The sequence below is a fragment of the Artemia sp. Qi Xiang Cuo genome, chromosome 4, assembly GCF_049724085.1.
Source record: "Artemia sp. Qi Xiang Cuo chromosome 4, ASM4972408v1, whole genome shotgun sequence".
NCBI classification, from domain to species: domain Eukaryota; kingdom Metazoa; phylum Arthropoda; class Branchiopoda; order Anostraca; family Artemiidae; genus Artemia; species Artemia sp. Qi Xiang Cuo.
This window is the reverse complement of record NC_142797.1, coordinates 18,650,282-18,670,224: the sequence shown is the minus strand read 5'-3', so window position 1 is coordinate 18,670,224 and position 19,943 is coordinate 18,650,282. Positions and strand designations below refer to the sequence as shown.

Here is a 19,943-nt window from a genome sequence, read left to right as displayed (position 1 = left end):
AAAAGAGCATAAAAAAGGCATCAAATAAAATTTTTGCTTTCATCTTAGCTAAATTACATGGCCCACTAGAAATTTACTTGAACTTTACCCTAACCCCTTTATATACCAATTCAAGGTATATATTTGCACACCAGGGGACAGGGCATCCCAAGACTCATTTCATTGGGGGGGGCAATCTTCATAAATTTTAACAAATCACTACCTGATTTACAACAAATTTTCTGCAGAAATCAAGAACTTTGCAAAATTTTGCAAAATGTCTGCCAAAATTTTGCCTTCAGCAAAAATTTTACCAAATGCCAAAACCATTGGAGGGGTGGCGCACCTCTCCCCACTCCCTCAGGATGCCCCTGTCAGGGGGGGAGGTAAAGTTCAAACTTACCACTATAGTCAGAATTGCATCCTGAATCCAAAGTTAAAATTCATTTGCATCAGAAATGAGCTTCCCCCCTCTAATGTGCAAATACATATCATGAATTGGCATATAGGGGTGGGGGTAAAGTTCATTTCCAACACAAATGAATGTAATACCTAGCCTATTTGGAGTCAGGATGCAATTCAGAATATAGAGATAAGTTTGTTTCTTAAATACCAGAATATTCTGATAATATAAAAACCACCCTTAACTTTTTCATTAGCATTTGAACCTAACCTAGATACATAGAAATAAATAGGCTATTCCATTTTTTTGAAAGAAAAACTTAGCCTAGATCACCTACAAGATCCTTCCACGGATCTACATTGAATTCAAAATATAAGCAAACCTATCAGGTACTCCCCCCTTTCCCATCTTGACTTGACTTGGCTAAAGAAAGTAGCACTTAAAGTGAAAGGATGTAGTCTCCTCTGATGTTGCAGAAATTTGAAATTTGACGCTCAGCAATCAGGGTTGCCGCCACAACCAAATGAAAATCACCAGTTTTTCACCAAGAATATCATCAGTATTTCACAAGAGCCACCAGAAAAATCACCAGAAATAGGTGGTCAATAATGATAAGCTTTACACCAAAAATACGCGCTGGGCACCCTGAGCTAAGACATTATGTTTTTCAAAGGCCGTCAACTGCTCAAGAAGTAAGAGAATTTATACCTGAAACCGGAATTCCAGGCTAAGAATGAAATTGATACCTAAAATCCTATTACTGGACATGAAGAGCCTTTTTATTTAATTAATTACTATTATACTTTTTTTTGTCTTTACTTTGCAAAATCTTTTCTTTTTCTTTTTTCTAGGTTTCCATTGAAAAGAATAACCCCCCAATAATCCTCTTCTGTCCTCAAATCGAATTTCATTTGCTTATAAACGTTTTTAATCCCCCTGCCATAGCTGGTATCCTTAGTGGTAAACTTTAGCTCTGAAAAAGACGCCTCAAATGCTATCAGTTACTTCTATATTTATTTTACTTCCGGAAAATTGTCGTGGGTCAAGTCTAAGCTGAAATATCAGACAAGTGGTGATAAATCTTATTTCCCTGGTTCCTTAGACGAGAGCCCCTGGGTTCTTGAGACTGTTAAGTCCCTTAAACAAGACCTAGCCTAGGCTGCTGAATATATGTTCATGTTGGGTTATACTTTCTTTTCCTGATCATTTTTTTTCGTTTCTGAGCCTCAATCCCTTTTTGTAACACATGTATGTGTTTATAAATTAAAATTTGTAACTATTGGGAAGCCGATTGCCAAGCTAAAAGGATAAACAGAAGCCCAAAATAACGCCACTCTTTAGATATAAAACAAGACATAAAATGTGAAAGTCACTGATTATTTCACCTCAGTAAGACAGCGAAACAAATCATGCATGGAATATCAACCAATTTTGAAAAAAAATCACCAAATTAAATGAAAATCATCAGAAATCACCAGATTAAAAAAGAAAATAACCAGATTCAAGAAAATCACCAGGAGGATGAAAAATCACCAGATCTGGTGATAAATCACCAGTGGTGGCAACCCTCTCAGCAGGGTTCTGTTCAGTAGCAAATCGACCCTGCCAAAGCTAATCACGGTCTACTGGTAATACAGAATCAAACACTCTTCTGGCGGTATTTTAAAACTTATTACTTTTAATTTCCGTCCTATTGGCTTTCCAGCCGGTCTATTGGTCTTAAACTGCTGGAGACAGGTAGCTCAGGTACTCGTGCTTCCCACAGGCCATCATCAAATTATGGCTTTCAATTGACATGCCTAGTGGAATGTATTTTTTTTTCCGGTTCTAAACAAATAAGTAGAACACCAGGGAAATTTTTATACAAGACAGTGGAACGCAACTTTAAATGAATATTCGACCCTATATCCAAGGGCCGTCCTCAGCAAAACAGACGAAGAGAATAAAAATAATATAAAAGAAACTTACATTAAAATTCAATCATTAAAACTGAAAAGTTTTTTTTTTAATGTTTTAAAACAGCCCTAATATCATTACTTCAAGGAAGTTCAACCAGGACTCCAGTTCTGTTCTGTTCTGTTTTTATGAAGGCAAAGAATTATTGCAGATCATTTCTGAAAAAAAAAGAAAAGAATCCTTGCTGAATAAAAAGAAGGATTGAAGACACTACTCTGAAATCTAAAGAGTGAAAGAACTGCATGGTAGTTCATAAGCCCTATACAAATTCTGAAACTGGAACTGTCCTTAAAGGATGAAAAAAATTTTCGAATGACGTCGTTGGTTTAGACATGAGATGCGTTTAAAATAACATTACAAAGTCAACAGGCTGTCCATATCATGTTGACATTTTGCTTTTTAGCATTTGATTTGTGCTTTTTTTTATGTCGACAGGGAATAGCAAATCGAACGCAATTTTTGGCAGTAATTTCAAACATAATACTATAATACCCCACTTATAACTAAATTAACCAGCTGTCGGCTTTTATTCAGTTAATATATTGAATCCAATGCTCCCAACCAACCAAAAAAACACAAAGGTCATCAGTGTATCTTACATTTTGAATATGCGCTTAAATTTGTATTTTTCTTTTTTTATTAACAAATGGGTTACAAAAAAAAAACACAACATAAAAACCTCCATACAATACTAACAAAACTGCTATCACTAAAACCTGCACATAATACTAAAAAAACAAAAATACATATAATATTAACAATATCAAAATAGGTCGCGACGCACATTAGCGTGTTTCAGATAACCCTAAAAAGGGCACTTCAACTACAAATACACTTCCTGTAAAAAAAATTCTCTGACTCCTCCTTTCCTCCCCCACCCCTACAAAACAATTAATCAGCATTCTAAAGGTAATATATTTTTATAGGGAACTTAAAGAAATCCTACACTCATACTATATGATTCATCATACTTCCTTTCACATACCGACACTCACCTCGATCAACACACGAATCAATTTCTCTTTTAGTACCCACAAGCATTTACTCACTCCCAAATCAATCACTCAATTCCTGTCTATAATACTGGTTAAAATAAATACATCGCAAAGAAGCACTGAATTCCTGAAGGGCCTTCTTACCTTTTACTTGTACCAGAAGCCTGTTCCTGGCTTCATGGCCAATATACCTCATAGAAAACTTAGATCTGATAGTAATGAACCGGTGTTCTAACCAATTCAACATTTCTAGTTTCATAACTATGTTCCCTTTCTTTATAAAATTCCAAAAAACATGCAGGTAACAAATTAGAAAAACATTTATACATAAACAGATTTACATAAAATTTAACCAAACCAAAAAATGGTAAAATTTTTAATTGGTGATACTTCGATCCTACCGAAATTTGGGACAAGTCATTGGTCAAAACTCTTACAGCTCTATTTTGTAACACATAGAGTGAATATAAATGGCTAGTGAACGTCGACGACCAAACTTTAACACAGTACAACAAATATGGATGAATAAGAGAAAAATATAACATTCTAATAGTGTTTTTGGGGAAAACGGTTTTCAGCTTCCGCAGAGTTCCAACATTGTTGGCCAATTTAGTACTTATAAATGTAATATGATCTTTAAGACATAGGTATTCATCCACTATGACACCAAGATACATTACAATACTTGTCCGTTTTATACGTCCATTTTCTAACTCAATTTATTCAATCCATGGATAGTAATTTGTACTTCATCAATATAACATGAACCTTGTTTTCTTCTGATTAACAAGCAATTTTTTACTCGCATCTACCTCTCGATTATCACCATTCCTTGTTTCATGCCATTTTTCAAATCCGCTTCTGTTTTCGCAGCCATTGTAGACTCAGTATCATCAGCAAAACTTGGGAGTATTGCTCGCACGGGGCCATCATTGCAACTTGGCGTTGACAGCTGTTTGATACATCCATTTAGATCATTAATGTATACAAGAAGTAATAGAGGACTTAGCACAAACCTTTGTGAAACACCGTACTTTACTACCATCTCTTCTGACAGGACTGTGCCCAGCTGTACTCTTTGCGTTCTCCCTTCAAGAAATGAAGCACTCAATTCCAGACTTTTAAAATGAATTTTAGCTTTTAAAATAAAGACTTTTAAAATAAGACTTTTAAAATAAGACTTTTAAAATAAAATTTCATGATCAACACAGTCAAAAGCCTTCATAATATCTAGAAAAATTGAAGCCACCTTTAAACATGAATATAGGTAATCGTTAACAAATTTACCCAAAGATAAAAAAGCATGCTCTGTGTACATATTTTTTCTAGAACCAAATTGACTAGCGTGAAAAAAAACATCTTTTTGCAAAATAATCCATCAGTCGTCTATAAATCAATTTCTCAAAAATACGAGAAATCACTGGAAGTAGAGATATCGGACGGTAGTTATTCATATCTTCCTTATCACCTCCTTTATACAGAGCACTTTTCAAAGAATTAGGGTACACTCCGAATTCAAACCATTGATTAAAAAGGTACAACAGATGACTAGATATAATTTGGTAATTTTTTTATCTATTTGAAAGGTTACAAAGTCCATTCCAGCTGCCGATTTTTTCATACTTTTCCAAGTCTCCTCAAGTTCACGCGGTCTCACTAGTTGAAGGTACATGGTTTTACCACCTGTATCAGGAAGAAAATTCTTTTTAAAATTCATAACCATTTATGCACTCAAAAAATGTTGATATTTTCAGCTCTACTTCTGAAAAGTGGGTACACAAGTTATTTGCCACACTACTATCTGACTCCCATGGCGGATTGCTAGGAATTATTGGTTCACTGTTTGAGCTTCTTATCGACTTATTCAGTTGCCAAGTTTTAGCTGGGCCTCCTTCATAATCTTTAAATTTCTTTGTATAGTAATCCATTTTTGCTTTTCTTAAAAGTCTTTTTAACTTTTTATTAAATTCTTTATAATGTTCTTTATCAGATGCTGAACCTTGAGTCGCGTACCTTTTATGCATCACCTGCCGTTTTTCCTATTTTTTTGGCGTTTTGCCATTTTTTTTAGGCCAGTATTCCTTTTGTAATCCAAGGTTTAATTGGTAACTTATGTCTTTGCTTTGTGTCTTACATCTCCAAACGCTCTTGAAATGGTAATTTAATTTTTTATACCATTCACCAAATTTGGTATCAATATCTGTACTATCCTGAAGAAACTCAAAATCTGCACATTTAAGCTCCCACTTAAACTTCAAAAGCACATTCCCATCCACGAAAGGTACCTTTGACACACTTTTATTCTTGGGCTTAGGACCAATTATTCTAAGTACATATATTGCAACCCCAAAATGGGGAGATACACTATTAACGACTAGTGTAGGGCACAAATAATTAATATTTACAGAAATACTATCAATTATAGACTCCGAGGCTTCTGTCACTCGTGTGCATATGTTAAATGCAGGATAAAAACCAAAACTTAACACTGTGCCAACCAAATGTCTTCCATTACTATTTCTATCAACTATATTTAAATCAATATTAAAATCCCGACAAATAAAATATGACATTCTTGAACCTGGCAACTTTCCCAAAAGTTCACCCATTAATCCGATAAACTCTTCAACATTACCTGAAGGCGGTCTATAAATTACTACAACCATAGACTTATTATTTGTATTACTTACATTAAGAACCATAGACTCAAATTTCTTTTCATAATTACCTGTTAAATCCGACCTAATCTGTGCACAAAATCCACTTTTTACACATACAGCTAAGCCACCCCCTCGGTGTAGTACCCAATTTTGAAGATACACAATAGGTATATCGATATCAATTATCAGTTTTGCTATATCAATGTTGAAAACAACAGACATTTTTCTTTTGTCCTTAAAAGATGGCAATGAATCGACATGATGTCAACATTTTACAAACTGAATTCCCGCAAGGTTGATAGGGAGAAAAAACGGCATTATTTCTTGTTGTGGCGGTGAGAGATTTTAATTCAAACGAGGCTGCAATGTTAAAATGTTGTTAATCGAGCGCTCGCCGTGTCGACAGAGAATCAAACTAAACGGCATTGTTCCTTGTTGTGTTGACAAGGATACCAAACTAAATATGACTTCGATTTTCAAAACACCTTCTGTTTGTCTAAGAATCCCTGTCGTATGCATTCAACAAAATGTCATTACATGCTGCGCAAACTAGCCTTCTTCACCAACAAATCGGGTTATAAACTCAAAATCTGGATTGCAAACATGCTATTCCAGTGATAACTTAGATCTTAAAACAGTGTTCCTCTGACAATCGAAATCGCGAGATAGCAGCCTAAAGGCCATTTTCACGTAGATGCGAGCTGGATGAAAATCCAGTATCCACGTGAATTTGTGCTTTCACGCTGGATTTGTTCAATGAAAGTATGCTTTCACTTCCATCCTCCTCTGATCCATCTCTTGGTAAACTTGATATAGAGCCTTAGCTCAACTCTCCTTTTTGATCGGAGTAGAACTGAATGGACAAATCTACTTTTTTGTTGAACACATGATTGTTTCAATGAGATGGTGAAGATTAGTTCAACTCTCATCCTCGTAAAAATGGACCCTTAAATTGTAAATTCAACAATTTCGCTGTTTAAGAAACATTGTGAATTTGGGAAACATTGCGAAAATCCAGTATCCACGTGAATTTGTGTTTTCGCAGTGGATTTGCTCAATGAAAGTATGCTTTCGCTTCCATCCTCCTCTAATCCATCTCTTAGTGAACTTGATTTAGAGCCTTAGCTCAACTCTCCTTTTTGATCGGAGTAGAACTGGATGGACGAACCTACTTTTTTGTTGAACAAATGATTGTTTCAATGAGATGGTGAAGATTAGTTCGAATCTCATCCTCGTGAAAATGGACCCTTAAATTGTAAATTAAACAATTTCACTGTTTAAGAAACATTGTGAATTTGGGAAACATTGCGAAAATCCAGTATCCACGTGAATTTGTGTTTTCGCAGTGGATTTGCTCAATGAAAGTATGCTTTCGTTTCCATCCTCCTCTAATCCATCTCTTAGTGAACTTGATTTAGAGCCTTAGCTCAACTCTCCTTTTTGATCGGAGTAGAACTGGATGGATAAACCTACTTTTTCGTTGAACAAATGATTGTTTCAATGAGATGGTGAAGATTGATTCAACTCTCATTCTCGTGAAAATGGACCCTTAAATTGTAAATTCAACAATTTCACTGTTTAAGAAAAATTGTGAATTTGGGAAACATTGCGAAAATCCTGTATCCACGTGAATTTGTGTTTTCGCAGTGGATTTGCTCAATGAAAGTATGCTTTCGTTTCCATCCTCCTCTAATCCATCTCTTGGTGAACTTGATTCAGAGCCTTAGCTCAACTCTCCTTTTTGATCGGAGTAGAACTGGATGGATAAACCTACTTTTTCGTTGAACAAATGATTGTTTCAATGAGATGGTGAAGATTGATTCAACTCTCATTCTCGTGAAAATGGACCCTTAAATTGTAAATTCAACAATTTCACTGTTTAAGAAAAATTGTGAATTTGGGAAACATTGCGAAAATCCAGTATCCACGTGAATTTGTGTTTTCGCAGTGGATTTGCTCAATGAAAGTATGCTTTCGTTTCCATCCTCCTCTAATCCATCTCTTGGTGAACTTGATTCAGAGCCTTAGCTCAACTCTCCTTTTTGATCGGAGTAGAACTGGATGGATAAACCTACTTTTTCGTTGAACAAATGATTGTTTCAATGAGATGGTGAAGATTGATTCAACTCTCATTCTCGTGAAAATGGACCCTTAAATTGTAAATTCAACAATTTCACTGTTTAAGAAACACTGTGAATTTGAGAAACATTGTGAAAATCCAGTATCTACGTGAATTTGTGTTTTCGCAGTGGATTTGCTCAATGAAAGTATGCTTTCGTTTCCATCCTCCTCTAATCCATCTCTTGGTGAACTTGATTTAGAGCCTTAGCTCAACTCTCCTTTTTGATCGGAGTAGAACTGGATGGATAAACCTACTTTTTCGTTGAACAAATGATTGTTTCAATGAGATGGTGAAGATTGATTCAACTCTCATTCTCGTGAAAATGGACCCTTAAATTGTAAATTCAACAATTTCACTGTTTAAGAAAAATTGTGAATTTGGGAAACATTGCGAAAATCCTGTATCCACGTGAATTTGTGTTTTCGCAGTGGATTTGCTCAATGAAAGTATGCTTTCGTTTCCATCCTCCTCTAATCCATCTCTTGGTGAACTTGATTCAGAGCCTTAGCTCAACTCTCCTTTTTGATCGGAGTAGAACTGGATGGATAAACCTACTTTTTCGTTGAACAAATGATTGTTTCAATGAGATGGTGAAGATTGATTCAACTCTCATTCTCGTGAAAATGGACCCTTAAATTGTAAATTCAACAATTTCACTGTTTAAGAAAAATTGTGAATTTGGGAAACATTGCGAAAATCCAGTATCCACGTGAATTTGTGTTTTCGCAGTGGATTTGCTCAATGAAAGTATGCTTTCGTTTCCATCCTCCTCTAATCCATCTCTTGGTGAACTTGATTCAGAGCCTTAGCTCAACTCTCCTTTTTGATCGGAGTAGAACTGGATGGATAAACCTACTTTTTCGTTGAACAAATGATTGTTTCAATGAGATGGTGAAGATTGATTCAACTCTCATTCTCGTGAAAATGGACCCTTAAATTGTAAATTCAACAATTTCACTGTTTAAGAAACACTGTGAATTTGAGAAACATTGTGAAAATCCAGTATCTACGTGAATTTGTGTTTTCGCAGTGGATTTGCTCAATGAAAGTATGCTTTCGCTTCCATCCTCCTCTAATTCATCTCTTGGTGAACTTGATATAGAGCCTTAGCTCAACTCTCCTTTTTGATGGGAATAGAACTGGATGGACAAACCTACTTTTTTGTTGAACAAATGATTGTTTCAATGAGATGGTGAAGATTAGTTCAACTCTAATCCTCGTGAAAATGGACCCTTAAATTGTAAATTCAACATTTTCACTGTTTAAGAAACATTGTGAATTTGGGAAACATTGCGAAAATCCAGTATCCACGTGAATTTGTGTTTTCGCAGTGGATTTGCTCAATGAAAGTATCTTTATCGCTTCCATCCTCCTCTAATTCGTCTCTTGTTGAACTTGATAAAGAGATTTAGTTCAAATAATAATTAAGAAAACCAAGAATCAGGGTGATTCTCAACCATTTGAAAAAGCGAAGCGTAAAGACAAAACAACTATTTTGATAAGGACCTCCGCCAAGCTCCCTTGGCGCTCAAACGTAGAAAGAAAAACAAGTATTTGTCAACAATAATTTTGTCAGAATCCTGGGAGGTTGACACTCCAACGTGAAATTTCAAACTAAAATGTAGTGAAGCACGTTTTTCACAAATGATTGGATATGCTACTTCATGTTGAAAATAACCCCCAAATATTCCGCCGACAAGAGTTCCACCTGAGTGGGAAAATATTGGAGCTTAGATTTCTCAAGGTCAGAAAATCACCTTTTTTTCTCTTCAAATATAGCAGGCCAACTTCGCCCCCCCCCCTCCCCAGAACTCCCCCTCCCCGCCACTGTTCGATTGGAGTAGAGCTTGATGGAAAAATCTACTTTTTTTGTTCAACAAATGGTTTTTTCCACGAAATGGTGAAGATTAGTTCAACTCTCATCCTCGTGAAAATGGACCCTTAAATTGTAAATTAAACAATTTCACTGTTTAAGAAACATTCGGAATTTGGGAAACATTGCGAAAATCCAGTATCTACGTGAATTTGTGTTTTCGCATTGGATTTGTTCAATGAAAGTATCTTTTTCGCTTCCATCCTCCTCTAATTCGTCTCTTGTTGAACTTGATAAAGAGCTTTAGTTCAACTCTGTTTTTCGATTGCAGGGGCATAATTTGCTATGGGACAGGGGGCAAATCCCCCCTTCAGACCTCAATTCCACCCCAACCCTCCAAAGTCAGTTTGCCTCCTCCCCTCCAGCTAAAATTTAGTTCCTGCAAAAAATCTGTCAAAACTAAGATAAGCCTGCATAATTAAAGCATTCAGAGAAACAGATCAGTTTTCTTTACCATATATTCACGTTTATGATACTATATGGCTTTCCGTTTTCACTGTCATTTTCAGTTGATTTGGGAAAATTGGCTCGAACTCCCCCCCCCCCCCCCTGGATTCTGACAAAATTACGCCACTGTTCGATTGGAGTTGAACTTGATGGACAAATTTACTTTTTTTTTGTTCAACAAGTGGTTTTTTTCACGAGATGGTGAAGATTAGTTCAACTCTCATCCTCGTGAACATGAACCTTTAAATTGTAAATTCAACAACTTCACTTTTATACAAATATTGTGAATTTGGGTTTTGAGTTGAGTTTTTACATTTTACTGTGCCACAAATTGCAAATGGGCAATCCAGTTTTATTATACCGGCTTTATCAGCTTTTTGGTTCAACTGAAATCTTCCATTCTTATTAAAAGAATCAGGCTGGTCAGTAGAAAACGCCTTAAGCTGAGGTTTTCTCATAGTTTTTTTCATGCAAATTGAACAATGATATCACCTTGAAAAAAAAACACTCTTCACAAATTTTTCAAAAAAACCTTCTATTCTCACTAAGGATATTATTAAAGACCATAAATAGTGAAATGAAGTTCTGGCCCAGAGTATACTTCTTAACGATTTATTAGAAATTTTCACTGCAGTTTTTGATATAGAGCTAATAGCAGATCATTAGCACTTACTGTGGTATCATGTGCTTAATGTGAATATTTACGTACAATAGAATTATTTGGGCAGAATTATACTAAAAGCTTAGAGTAAAGCAGCATTCACATGCGTATCTAGGTAGAACCTCATGTCTAGACACGTGTTTCACCAGAAATCAATGTCTAGTAAATTACCATTCACAAGAAGAATTCAGTGCTTGGCTAAAACTACAAATTTAGTTTCAAACAGATTACAGTTATCGTTTCTATCCAATCAAGAGAGCTTATGCAGGCAAAACTTTCAAAGTTGTAAACTCTATTTTTACTGTCACAAGATAATAAATGGGACAAGCCAAACAATTGCCCTAGTGAGCCTCGCTATTATGTCTGGCGTTGCATATTTGCCAAAAATGAAAAAAAATTAATGAGAAAGCAAAAATTAGATTTCAGTTTGAAAATGTAAATATATATGATGAAAATAGTGAAACTTGACACACTCTGATTGGCTGTAATCGAAAATCCTAGATTTTGAGTTCTAGAGTCTAGAACTAGATGCTTAGCTGTAACTTGTCTAGCCAAGCACCAAATCTTACTTGTGAGCGTTGGTTGTCTAGACATTGACATCTGGTCAGACACATGTCTAGACATGGGGTTCTAGCTAGACATGCATGTCAACACCGCTTAACAGTCTTAGTTTGTTTAGTACGTTTTTAACGTTATATTTTATCCCTTCAAACTGTCTCAAGTTCGAAATCGTCCGCTTTTTTGTGGCTTTGATATAGTTATAATATATTGGTTAACGTGGACATTTTTAAAATGGTATTGCCCATGGAAGTAAAATTTTTGCCCGGAAGCTTAATGATTTCCTTATTTTCAATCAGGAAAAATCTTTAGCACTCAAAAAGTTATATATACATACATAAATGCAGCATAGAGTATCATCGTATTGACATAAGGCCACAATGCCTTTAGCATTGCTTACTTTATATATATGTTCTCATACATCCCGTCAATCAGATAGGACTTCAATCCCCACGCTGTCTGTCATTTTGTCTAGAATGCTCTACCTGAGTCAGTTCAAGAGTTTCAAACGTTTTGTATATCTAAAACAATTATAAAAATTTGCCTGACTTCTAAGTGACTTTTTCTTGGTTTTCTTTCTTTTTTGTACTTGTTTTTTTCTATTGTACTTTTTCTTTTTCTTATTTTTTTCATGCTCTCTTAGCGTGGATTTCTATGGGGCATATCAGAATATTTGTTGGTGGTGTGTATTGGAGTAATGCCATTAGCCTTAGCCTTCTTTTGAGGAGGAGAGTAATTGTAGGAATTTCCCTCCTTAAAAAGAAGACAAAATTTAGTATGGAAAAAACGATTCCCCTTATTTACAGAAGAAAACATTAGTCTGCACAAAGAATCCCCTCCTCCCGCCCTCCCCCTTACTTTCCATGCGACGAAATAGTTTGTTTTTTCACTTCGCAACGATGGTGCTAGAACTGATACATTGCTCCCCTCCCCCCGCCTTATATTTTTACAAAACACTCTTAATCATGGAATACAATTGAAAATTGAATATATCTCGTCTATTTAGGCCAGAATACAATTTCTCTCTTTATCAAGGAAAACCTTTGCTGCTATCCATAAACATGTGCTTTTAATCTAAGATAACACGAGCGTGCGAAGTTTGGTTCCAAAAAGGACCATTTCTGTAATTATAAACACATGTGGTTTTAGACCGGAAAAAAGATTTTTGATAATGGGAAAAGGGACATTTTTGAACGAAATAACTAAAACTAATTAAATAAACTCGTAAACATAGGAGGGGGGGGATGTAGGTTTACATAGTGGAAAAAAGAGCGTACTTTAAGTTTTCTAGCGAGTGTACTCATCATATTGTAGGGTTTGTATTATTGGAGGGGAGGGGGGCTATGTCTCCCTGAAATTTGAATTTACTAGTGAGGTGGTAAAATGATTTTATTTGGAAATAAATTAAGAAATTTAGTAAACTGTACTCACATTGTAAATTGATGTATCCATAACTTCAATGTCAATAATATTTAGTGTTCTATCCATGATATGTTAAATCATACTGAAAAGTTAATTGTAAGGTATGAGCATTTTATACAAAATCTCAAGGACGAATAAAAAATCACTCCTTTTATTTGTAACCAATAACCAGTCGAGTTATCGTATATTGAGCAACCTCCACTGTCTCTGATTGGACCCCTAAGAAACAGATTTTGGCTCAAAAAACAGTCTGGTTGAAAAACTTGGAGTTGAAACAAACTTGTGTGGGGAATCCCCGCTCATACTGCTCGCTTTTTGCAATGTGTAGGAACCGGAGGGGAATCCCTACTCGTTTGGAAAGGTACCAAGGAAAGGCAAGTAAAACGTTTTTAATCACGTGTAGAGGTCCCATAGAATAATATTGGAAGGAACATAATCCACCCAAATCAATAAGTACATGCTCTGGAAATGTTTTTCATATACGTCCCAGCAAATAGCATGGTAATTCCTGTGTGTCCCAGCAAAATGGAAGACCATGTGAGAGGATACTCACTCTCTTTGAAAAGGTGTAGAGAATCAAGCAAATAGCATGGTAATTCCTATACCTGCAAGCAAATTCCATAGATACATTCTACTATCAGCCCTCTCTGAAGTTTATACGAGCATACCTTCCATAAGAACCATATATGCCCCCAAAGCAATACTTACCACGCCTTCCCCGGCCCTGGAGGGGGGGGGGTGTGTTGACACAGGGGGTCATATATGGTATCTGATCAGGTATCTGAGGTATCTCAGGTATCACAGGTATCTGATCTTTCAACTATTTTTAACGAAATGACCATACGTAAAGGTGCTTTTTTTATTTGATATTTCAACTATTTTTTAACAAAATGGCTACCTAGAATTTTTTATCAGATGTATTTGGGGAAAAAGGGCTTGGGGGGTCAGTTGCCCTCTGATCCCTTTTGACTCTTAAGAAGGGCAATAGCACTCTCGATTTCCAATCGAATGAGCCCCCTTTGAAGTTTATACGACGACCCCTTCTATATGAAGTGCCTCTGGGAAAAAAATGGAGTGTGGCTAGCTGGAGTGGAGTGGGGAGGCTATCTGCCCTCCAGTCACTTTTGACTCTTAAAAAGTGAATTACAACTTTCAGTTTCCAATCAAATGAGCCCTCTAGGAATTTTATGCAAGCATTTCTTCCATAACAACCATATATAACCCCCAGGGCATAACTTACAACGCCTACCCATGGGCCCTGGGGGGCTGTGTTGATACCGGAGTTTTTTGTTATTAGAATTTTGAATTATTTTTAACAAAATGTCTATCTCAAAATTTTTATCTGATGCATTAAGGGCGTGGAGGAGGGGGGGATAGTTGCCCTCCGATCTCTTCTGACTCTCAAAAAGTGAACTTTCAATTTCCAATCAAATGAGCCCTCTCCGAAGTTTATACGAGCATCCCTTCCATAAGAACTTTATATGCCCCTAGAGCATTACTCATAACGCCTGCCTCCGGGCCCTGGCGGGTTCCGTCGGCACAGGAATGTTTCTTATCTTACCTTTGAACTATTTTTAATGAAATGGGTATTATAAAAAATTTCTCGGATGGGCTTGGGGGAAAAGGGTGTGTGGGGGGGGGGGTTAGTTGCCCTCGGATATCTTTGACTCTAAAAAATTGAACTAGAACTTTCAATTTCCAATCAAAAGCGCCCCCTCTGAAGTTTATACGAGCATCCCTTTCTTAAGAACCATATACGCCCCCAGGACTTACAACGCCTATTCCGCGGGCTCTGGAGGGTGTTTTTGTTATCTAATTTTTGAACAATTTCCAAAACACTGGCTATCTCAGAATTTGTGGGGGATGGGTTTGGGGAGAAAAGAGCGTGGGGGAGGCTAGTTTAACTCTCTTGACTCTTAAAAAGTGAATTAGAACTTTCAATTTCCAATCAAATGAGCCCTCTATGAAGTTTATACGAGCATCCCTTTCATAAGAACCTCACATGCCCTTAGGGCATAACTTAGAACGCCTTACCGTGTGCCCTAGAGAGTTCTATTGACACCGGATTTTTTCTTACCCGACCTTGGGACTATTTTTAACAAGATATCTATCTCAAAATTTTCATCAGATGGGTTGGGGGATAGCTGCCCTTTGATCTCTTTTGATTATTAAAAATTGAGCTCGAATTTTCAGTATCAGTAGAGGTGACCCTAAAGCCCCCAGGCGACACCCCTGCTGCCACCTACAACTTTTTTACATAGTTTAATGAGGACAGGGTCAATGACCTCTTTCTCAATGGTCTCTTTCTCCAGGTGTGTTTTTGGCACGCTCTCAGCGAATGTTATGATCCAGAAATAGTATTTGTTGTTGTTTCCGAGGCAAATGTCAAGGTCAATGTTGTTGTTGTTGTTGTAAGTGCACGCTCTCAGCGAATGTTATGAGTTTCCAGAAATAGAAAACAGCATTTGTTGTTGTTTTGGACATGTACATGCTCGAGGTGAATGTTATGATCCAGAAATAGTATTTGTTGTTGTTGCTCAAGCCAAATGCTATGAGTTTCCCGGAAACAGTTAGATCACGTGTTTCCTTCTCAGCCAATCAGCGAGTTGGTTACATCCCCCTTCTCAGCCACTCAGAGGGCTTGTTACATATGGTTCTCCCCGTTACATAATAATTAGCCCTTGAGATTTCGTATATAACGGACATGCAATGTGATTAAATTATCAGAAAGTATTTTGACACAGTGTAAACAACTAGAATGGATAGAACAATTAACATAATTGATGAGCTTGAGGCCTTGGCAGCCGCAATTAGCAATGTAAGTGCATTTTTATTTTCAAACGAATTTTCCTTGGACATCCTCCAGTATATTCAGCTAAAACGTAAATATATTCCTTTACCCCAAACCCCACACCCCCCCCCCCCCCAAACCATACAAACATCATTATAATCAATGGAAAACATAAAATATATTCTTTTTACCCTAACCCCCTCCCACCATTGTTTTACAATCCCAAATTCTCACAAAAAGAAATAATTATCCTTTTGTTAAATTTTGGCTTTTCTCAATTGTAATCTTTTCTCTAACTGAGACATCCATCGCTCTGTTGTTATTAGCCCGCTCTGGTTTGACACAAGGCTCCAATGTGAGGCCTATAATTAGCACTGACCTTTTTTAAAGCATTTCCTGTTCGTTAGCGGTTTAGTTTCCATAGATTTCACAGATTCAAAAGGACGCGAATAAAAACATGTTTTTATTTATTGGATAACTGAAAAAGAACCATAGCTCAGATCAATGCTTCGATGTTTGACTAAATATTCACATTTTCAACGTTTAGTATTAGGGGGGGGTGTTATTCACCCAAACTAGGCCGGCTGTTGACTGACTCATTGAGCCTTAATTCACACATTCAAAGGGATGCGATAACTTTCGGTGGGGGGAGGAGGTATTTTTCCATGTCTTTTCTCAGGGATATTTTCCGTGGGGATGATTTTCCTCGGGGTGTTTTTTCTGGAGGTAGGGTAAATACCAGCTATCGTAAAAGGATATGGAAAGATAAAAAATACCGTAAATATTTTAAATGCATCCCACAACAACTGCACACGTCATAATAAAAGCCGAACAGAATCTTCCCGCATAAAAATCACACATGATTACTGCGTCTCTATGATGGAGAGAGTCTGGCGCAGGATCACTAAAGACTCATAGACAATAGTTTGAGTGTACGGTCGGTGGGGGGAGGGGATATTTTTCCAAGTCTTTTCTCAGGTATATTTTCCGGGTGGGTTATTTCCCTCGGGGTGTTTTTTCTGGAGGTGGGGTAAATACCAGCTATCGTAAAAGGATATGGAAAGATAAAAAATACCGTTAATACTTTAAATGCATCAAACAAGGCATGCTCAATGCAGATTAAAACCAGAAAAGAACAGAAACGTATAAAAATAAGAAATTATGCCGACTTATATAGGCTGGCTTTTGAACGGCTCAGTGAGTCGTAATTCTTCTTTTTCGGATTCAAAAAAGGATGCAATTAGTATATTTCATTAAATTTTTTTACGTTGTGCTTTCTAAGTGATTAATGCTTTTCTAGACAAAATTATATGGATGAGGGTACTAACTTTCTTTCTTTAAAAAGGGAGAAATTATTTTGATACTAATTTGTTTCTCTTCTTTTAAGGCCAATTGTGAAGAATGTGTGCCCCCTCCTTCCAAGAGAGCGGGAGATGAAGAGGCAGCCCCAATGCGGCCTGGCTGAAAGTTAAAGAGAGAGTGGGCGGATAACTAAAATGCCGAAGCTACGCAAGATTGTGAAATAGCTGGCACAGCCGTGCAAGAACATAGCACTGCCACCCCGCCCCCCCACCCACACACGTTAACTGGTACTTCGGGTGCCCCAGCCCCGACGGATTATGCTAATGTAAGCATTTTTTCCTACCACTCTATTTATTCCAATGTTTTTTTCTTTTTCAATTCCCAGTATACACTTATCTCAGCGGGATATTAACCCCTCACCCCCCCACCAGTGTTTTCTCTGCTCCCCCCTCCCTCGGAGATATCTAAATATACTGTAATTTTTTGCAAAGAAACCACTCTTTTCAAATCTTTGCTATCGCTTTGATATATCATAAGCGAATATTTTTAGGTAATTTCTATTAATAATCATCGCCTTTGAAACTCAAAATGCTATTTTTTCAAATCTTTATTATTTTCTCTATTGCTATCACATATATTTTTAGGTACCTTTGGAACACCGACTGCTCTTTTTCACCTAATTTTGAGAGAGATTATCCCATCTGTCACATATTATCATTCTAATTTAAACTGAATATTTCTATAGTGACATGTTTCGCTCTTACATAGAATATAGAACTCCAATATCCTAAATGTTAATTTTGCAGACAATTTGTTCTCCGCTATTTCAGAAAACACATAATTACGCAAAGGCCATTGAAACATTGATTGATGATTGACTAAAACCACTAATGTAAAACAAAAGGTGGAAAGGAGATGCCAGAATTATTTTTAGTCTAGTGCTGATAGCTTTATGTCAAAACAAATTGGTATAACGGCTAAGAAGTGTGGGGAAAGTAATTTAATAACTCTCAACATTTTGAATTTTAAGCTCGTTCATCTAACCCATATAATGAAACTCATGTGTTGACTGAACCTGTAGGGAATTAGAAATATTTCAACTTTGTTTAGGCATTATGTAAATTGCCGGGAGCCACGGAGCCCGGGATGTGCCGGCGGGTCCGAGAAGCGTCGCTAGAAGCGCCATGGGTCCAAGAAGCGTCATGGCTCAGGGAAGCGCCACAGGGATGCGCCACGAGTCAGGGAAGCGTTGGGGGGAGCACCGCGGGCTCGAGAAGCGCCACAGGGATGCGCTGTGGCTCCGAAAAGCGCCGAAAAAAAAAAAAAATTAGTAGGGATGATTTGAACACTGAAAATAAGCTTTTTTCACAAAATCAAATTACAGCCTTCCATGTAAAGCGGCGTTTTAGATTGTATTTATTTTATATTAAGTTTGATTTTCTTTCAGTTAAATTAACCAAATGCTACTATGCTCATACTGCTACTACTACTACTACTACTAAACGCTGACTTTAAATAATAATCCAAAATTTAACAGTAGGGGTGATTTGAACACTTTTAAAATAAGCTATTTTTTCATTTATAGGTTGGACGACCATTGGTCCAATATTCATCATCGTCCTCATCAGCTGGCACAGGTGGAGTCCCCCAACAATTTAACATGGGACGATAGCATTTTACATGACAATGAAATACCTGATAATATTGATGAGTTTATAAACGATTTTCTTTTTAATGTAGATAATAGCACAGTTGAGCTGGTAGATTTGAGCCAAAATACACTACAGCTTTTAGAGGATTTTACAAACGAATTAACTGGGAACCCTTCTCCTCCTCCTCCTCCAGCCTTCGATACCCTAATGACTCCACTTCAAACAACTGAAGTGGAGCATTCCTCAGATATTGTTCAACAACTTGGGGGAGGGGGTACATCTTTCCCCGATTTTCAATTGTCGAATACAATTTTGAAGAATAGAGTTGTTTATACTACGACTGGTGGGGAGCCCTTTCCGATACGTCGTCGTTGGACATTCGTGCTTGCCCCCGGAGAAAGAGGGCATGTATCGGTAGCAACACGTTGTAAACGACTGAAGCCAAAACTTACATTGTGGGGGGGTCGGAATTCACGGAATGTGTCTACTTTTGTATAATTTTTCTATTTGAATAAGGGGGAAAGTGAAGTGTACTATCATTTTATCCATTCCGAGATGCGCGTAATTTATCCAAATTTAGAAAATTTTGAGGGTGTTTTTAGTGAGTGGGTAGGACAAATTATAGCGCATCTTGAGAACTAGAACGAACACGGAAGTGGGTCTGTAGTTCTATTTGTTAAAAATTTAAGCGTTAATATTTGTACAATTAAGAAAGAGTTTTTTTAAGAGGGGGGGGCAGGGTCTGATAGGGATACAGTTTTAAAATATAATCCAGATCTAGAAGGTTGTCATGGTGTCCAGAAGATTTGTTTTGAAACAGATCAAAAGTGTTTCAAGTATGCTTTCCTCATATCAGCATTTCAGCCTCTAGAAGATGACGCTACCAAGACGAATTTAGATCACTGGGCTGTATATGGGAAGGAAGGGTCCGATTTTCCAGTTCTAGATTTTTCATGCTTAGAAGGAAAATATCCAGTAACGCTACAATCCATTGTCATTTTCGAAAGGGCCAATGCTCATTTAAATATCGGCGTTACTGTGGTACAATACAAAACAGAATTTGAAGACGGAACTCGTTCAAAGAAGAAGGGGGTGGTTTTCCCCGTAAGAGGCCCGTCAGTT

General features: G+C 36.9%; 1 protein-coding gene across 1 annotated transcript in view; it reads right to left on the bottom strand.

Moving 5' to 3' along the window:
- Positions 1-895, bottom strand: part of LOC148952853 (RNA/RNP complex-1-interacting phosphatase-like) — a 173,588-nt gene extending 172,693 nt beyond the window's left edge. Inside the window, exon 1 of the mRNA XM_089087797.1 lies at positions 765-895. Within this exon, the coding sequence (XP_088943923.1) occupies positions 765-790 (26 nt within the window). The 5' untranslated portion in view covers positions 791-895. The remainder of the gene's footprint in view (positions 1-764) is intronic.
- Between the last annotated feature and the right edge of the window lie 19,048 nt (positions 896-19,943).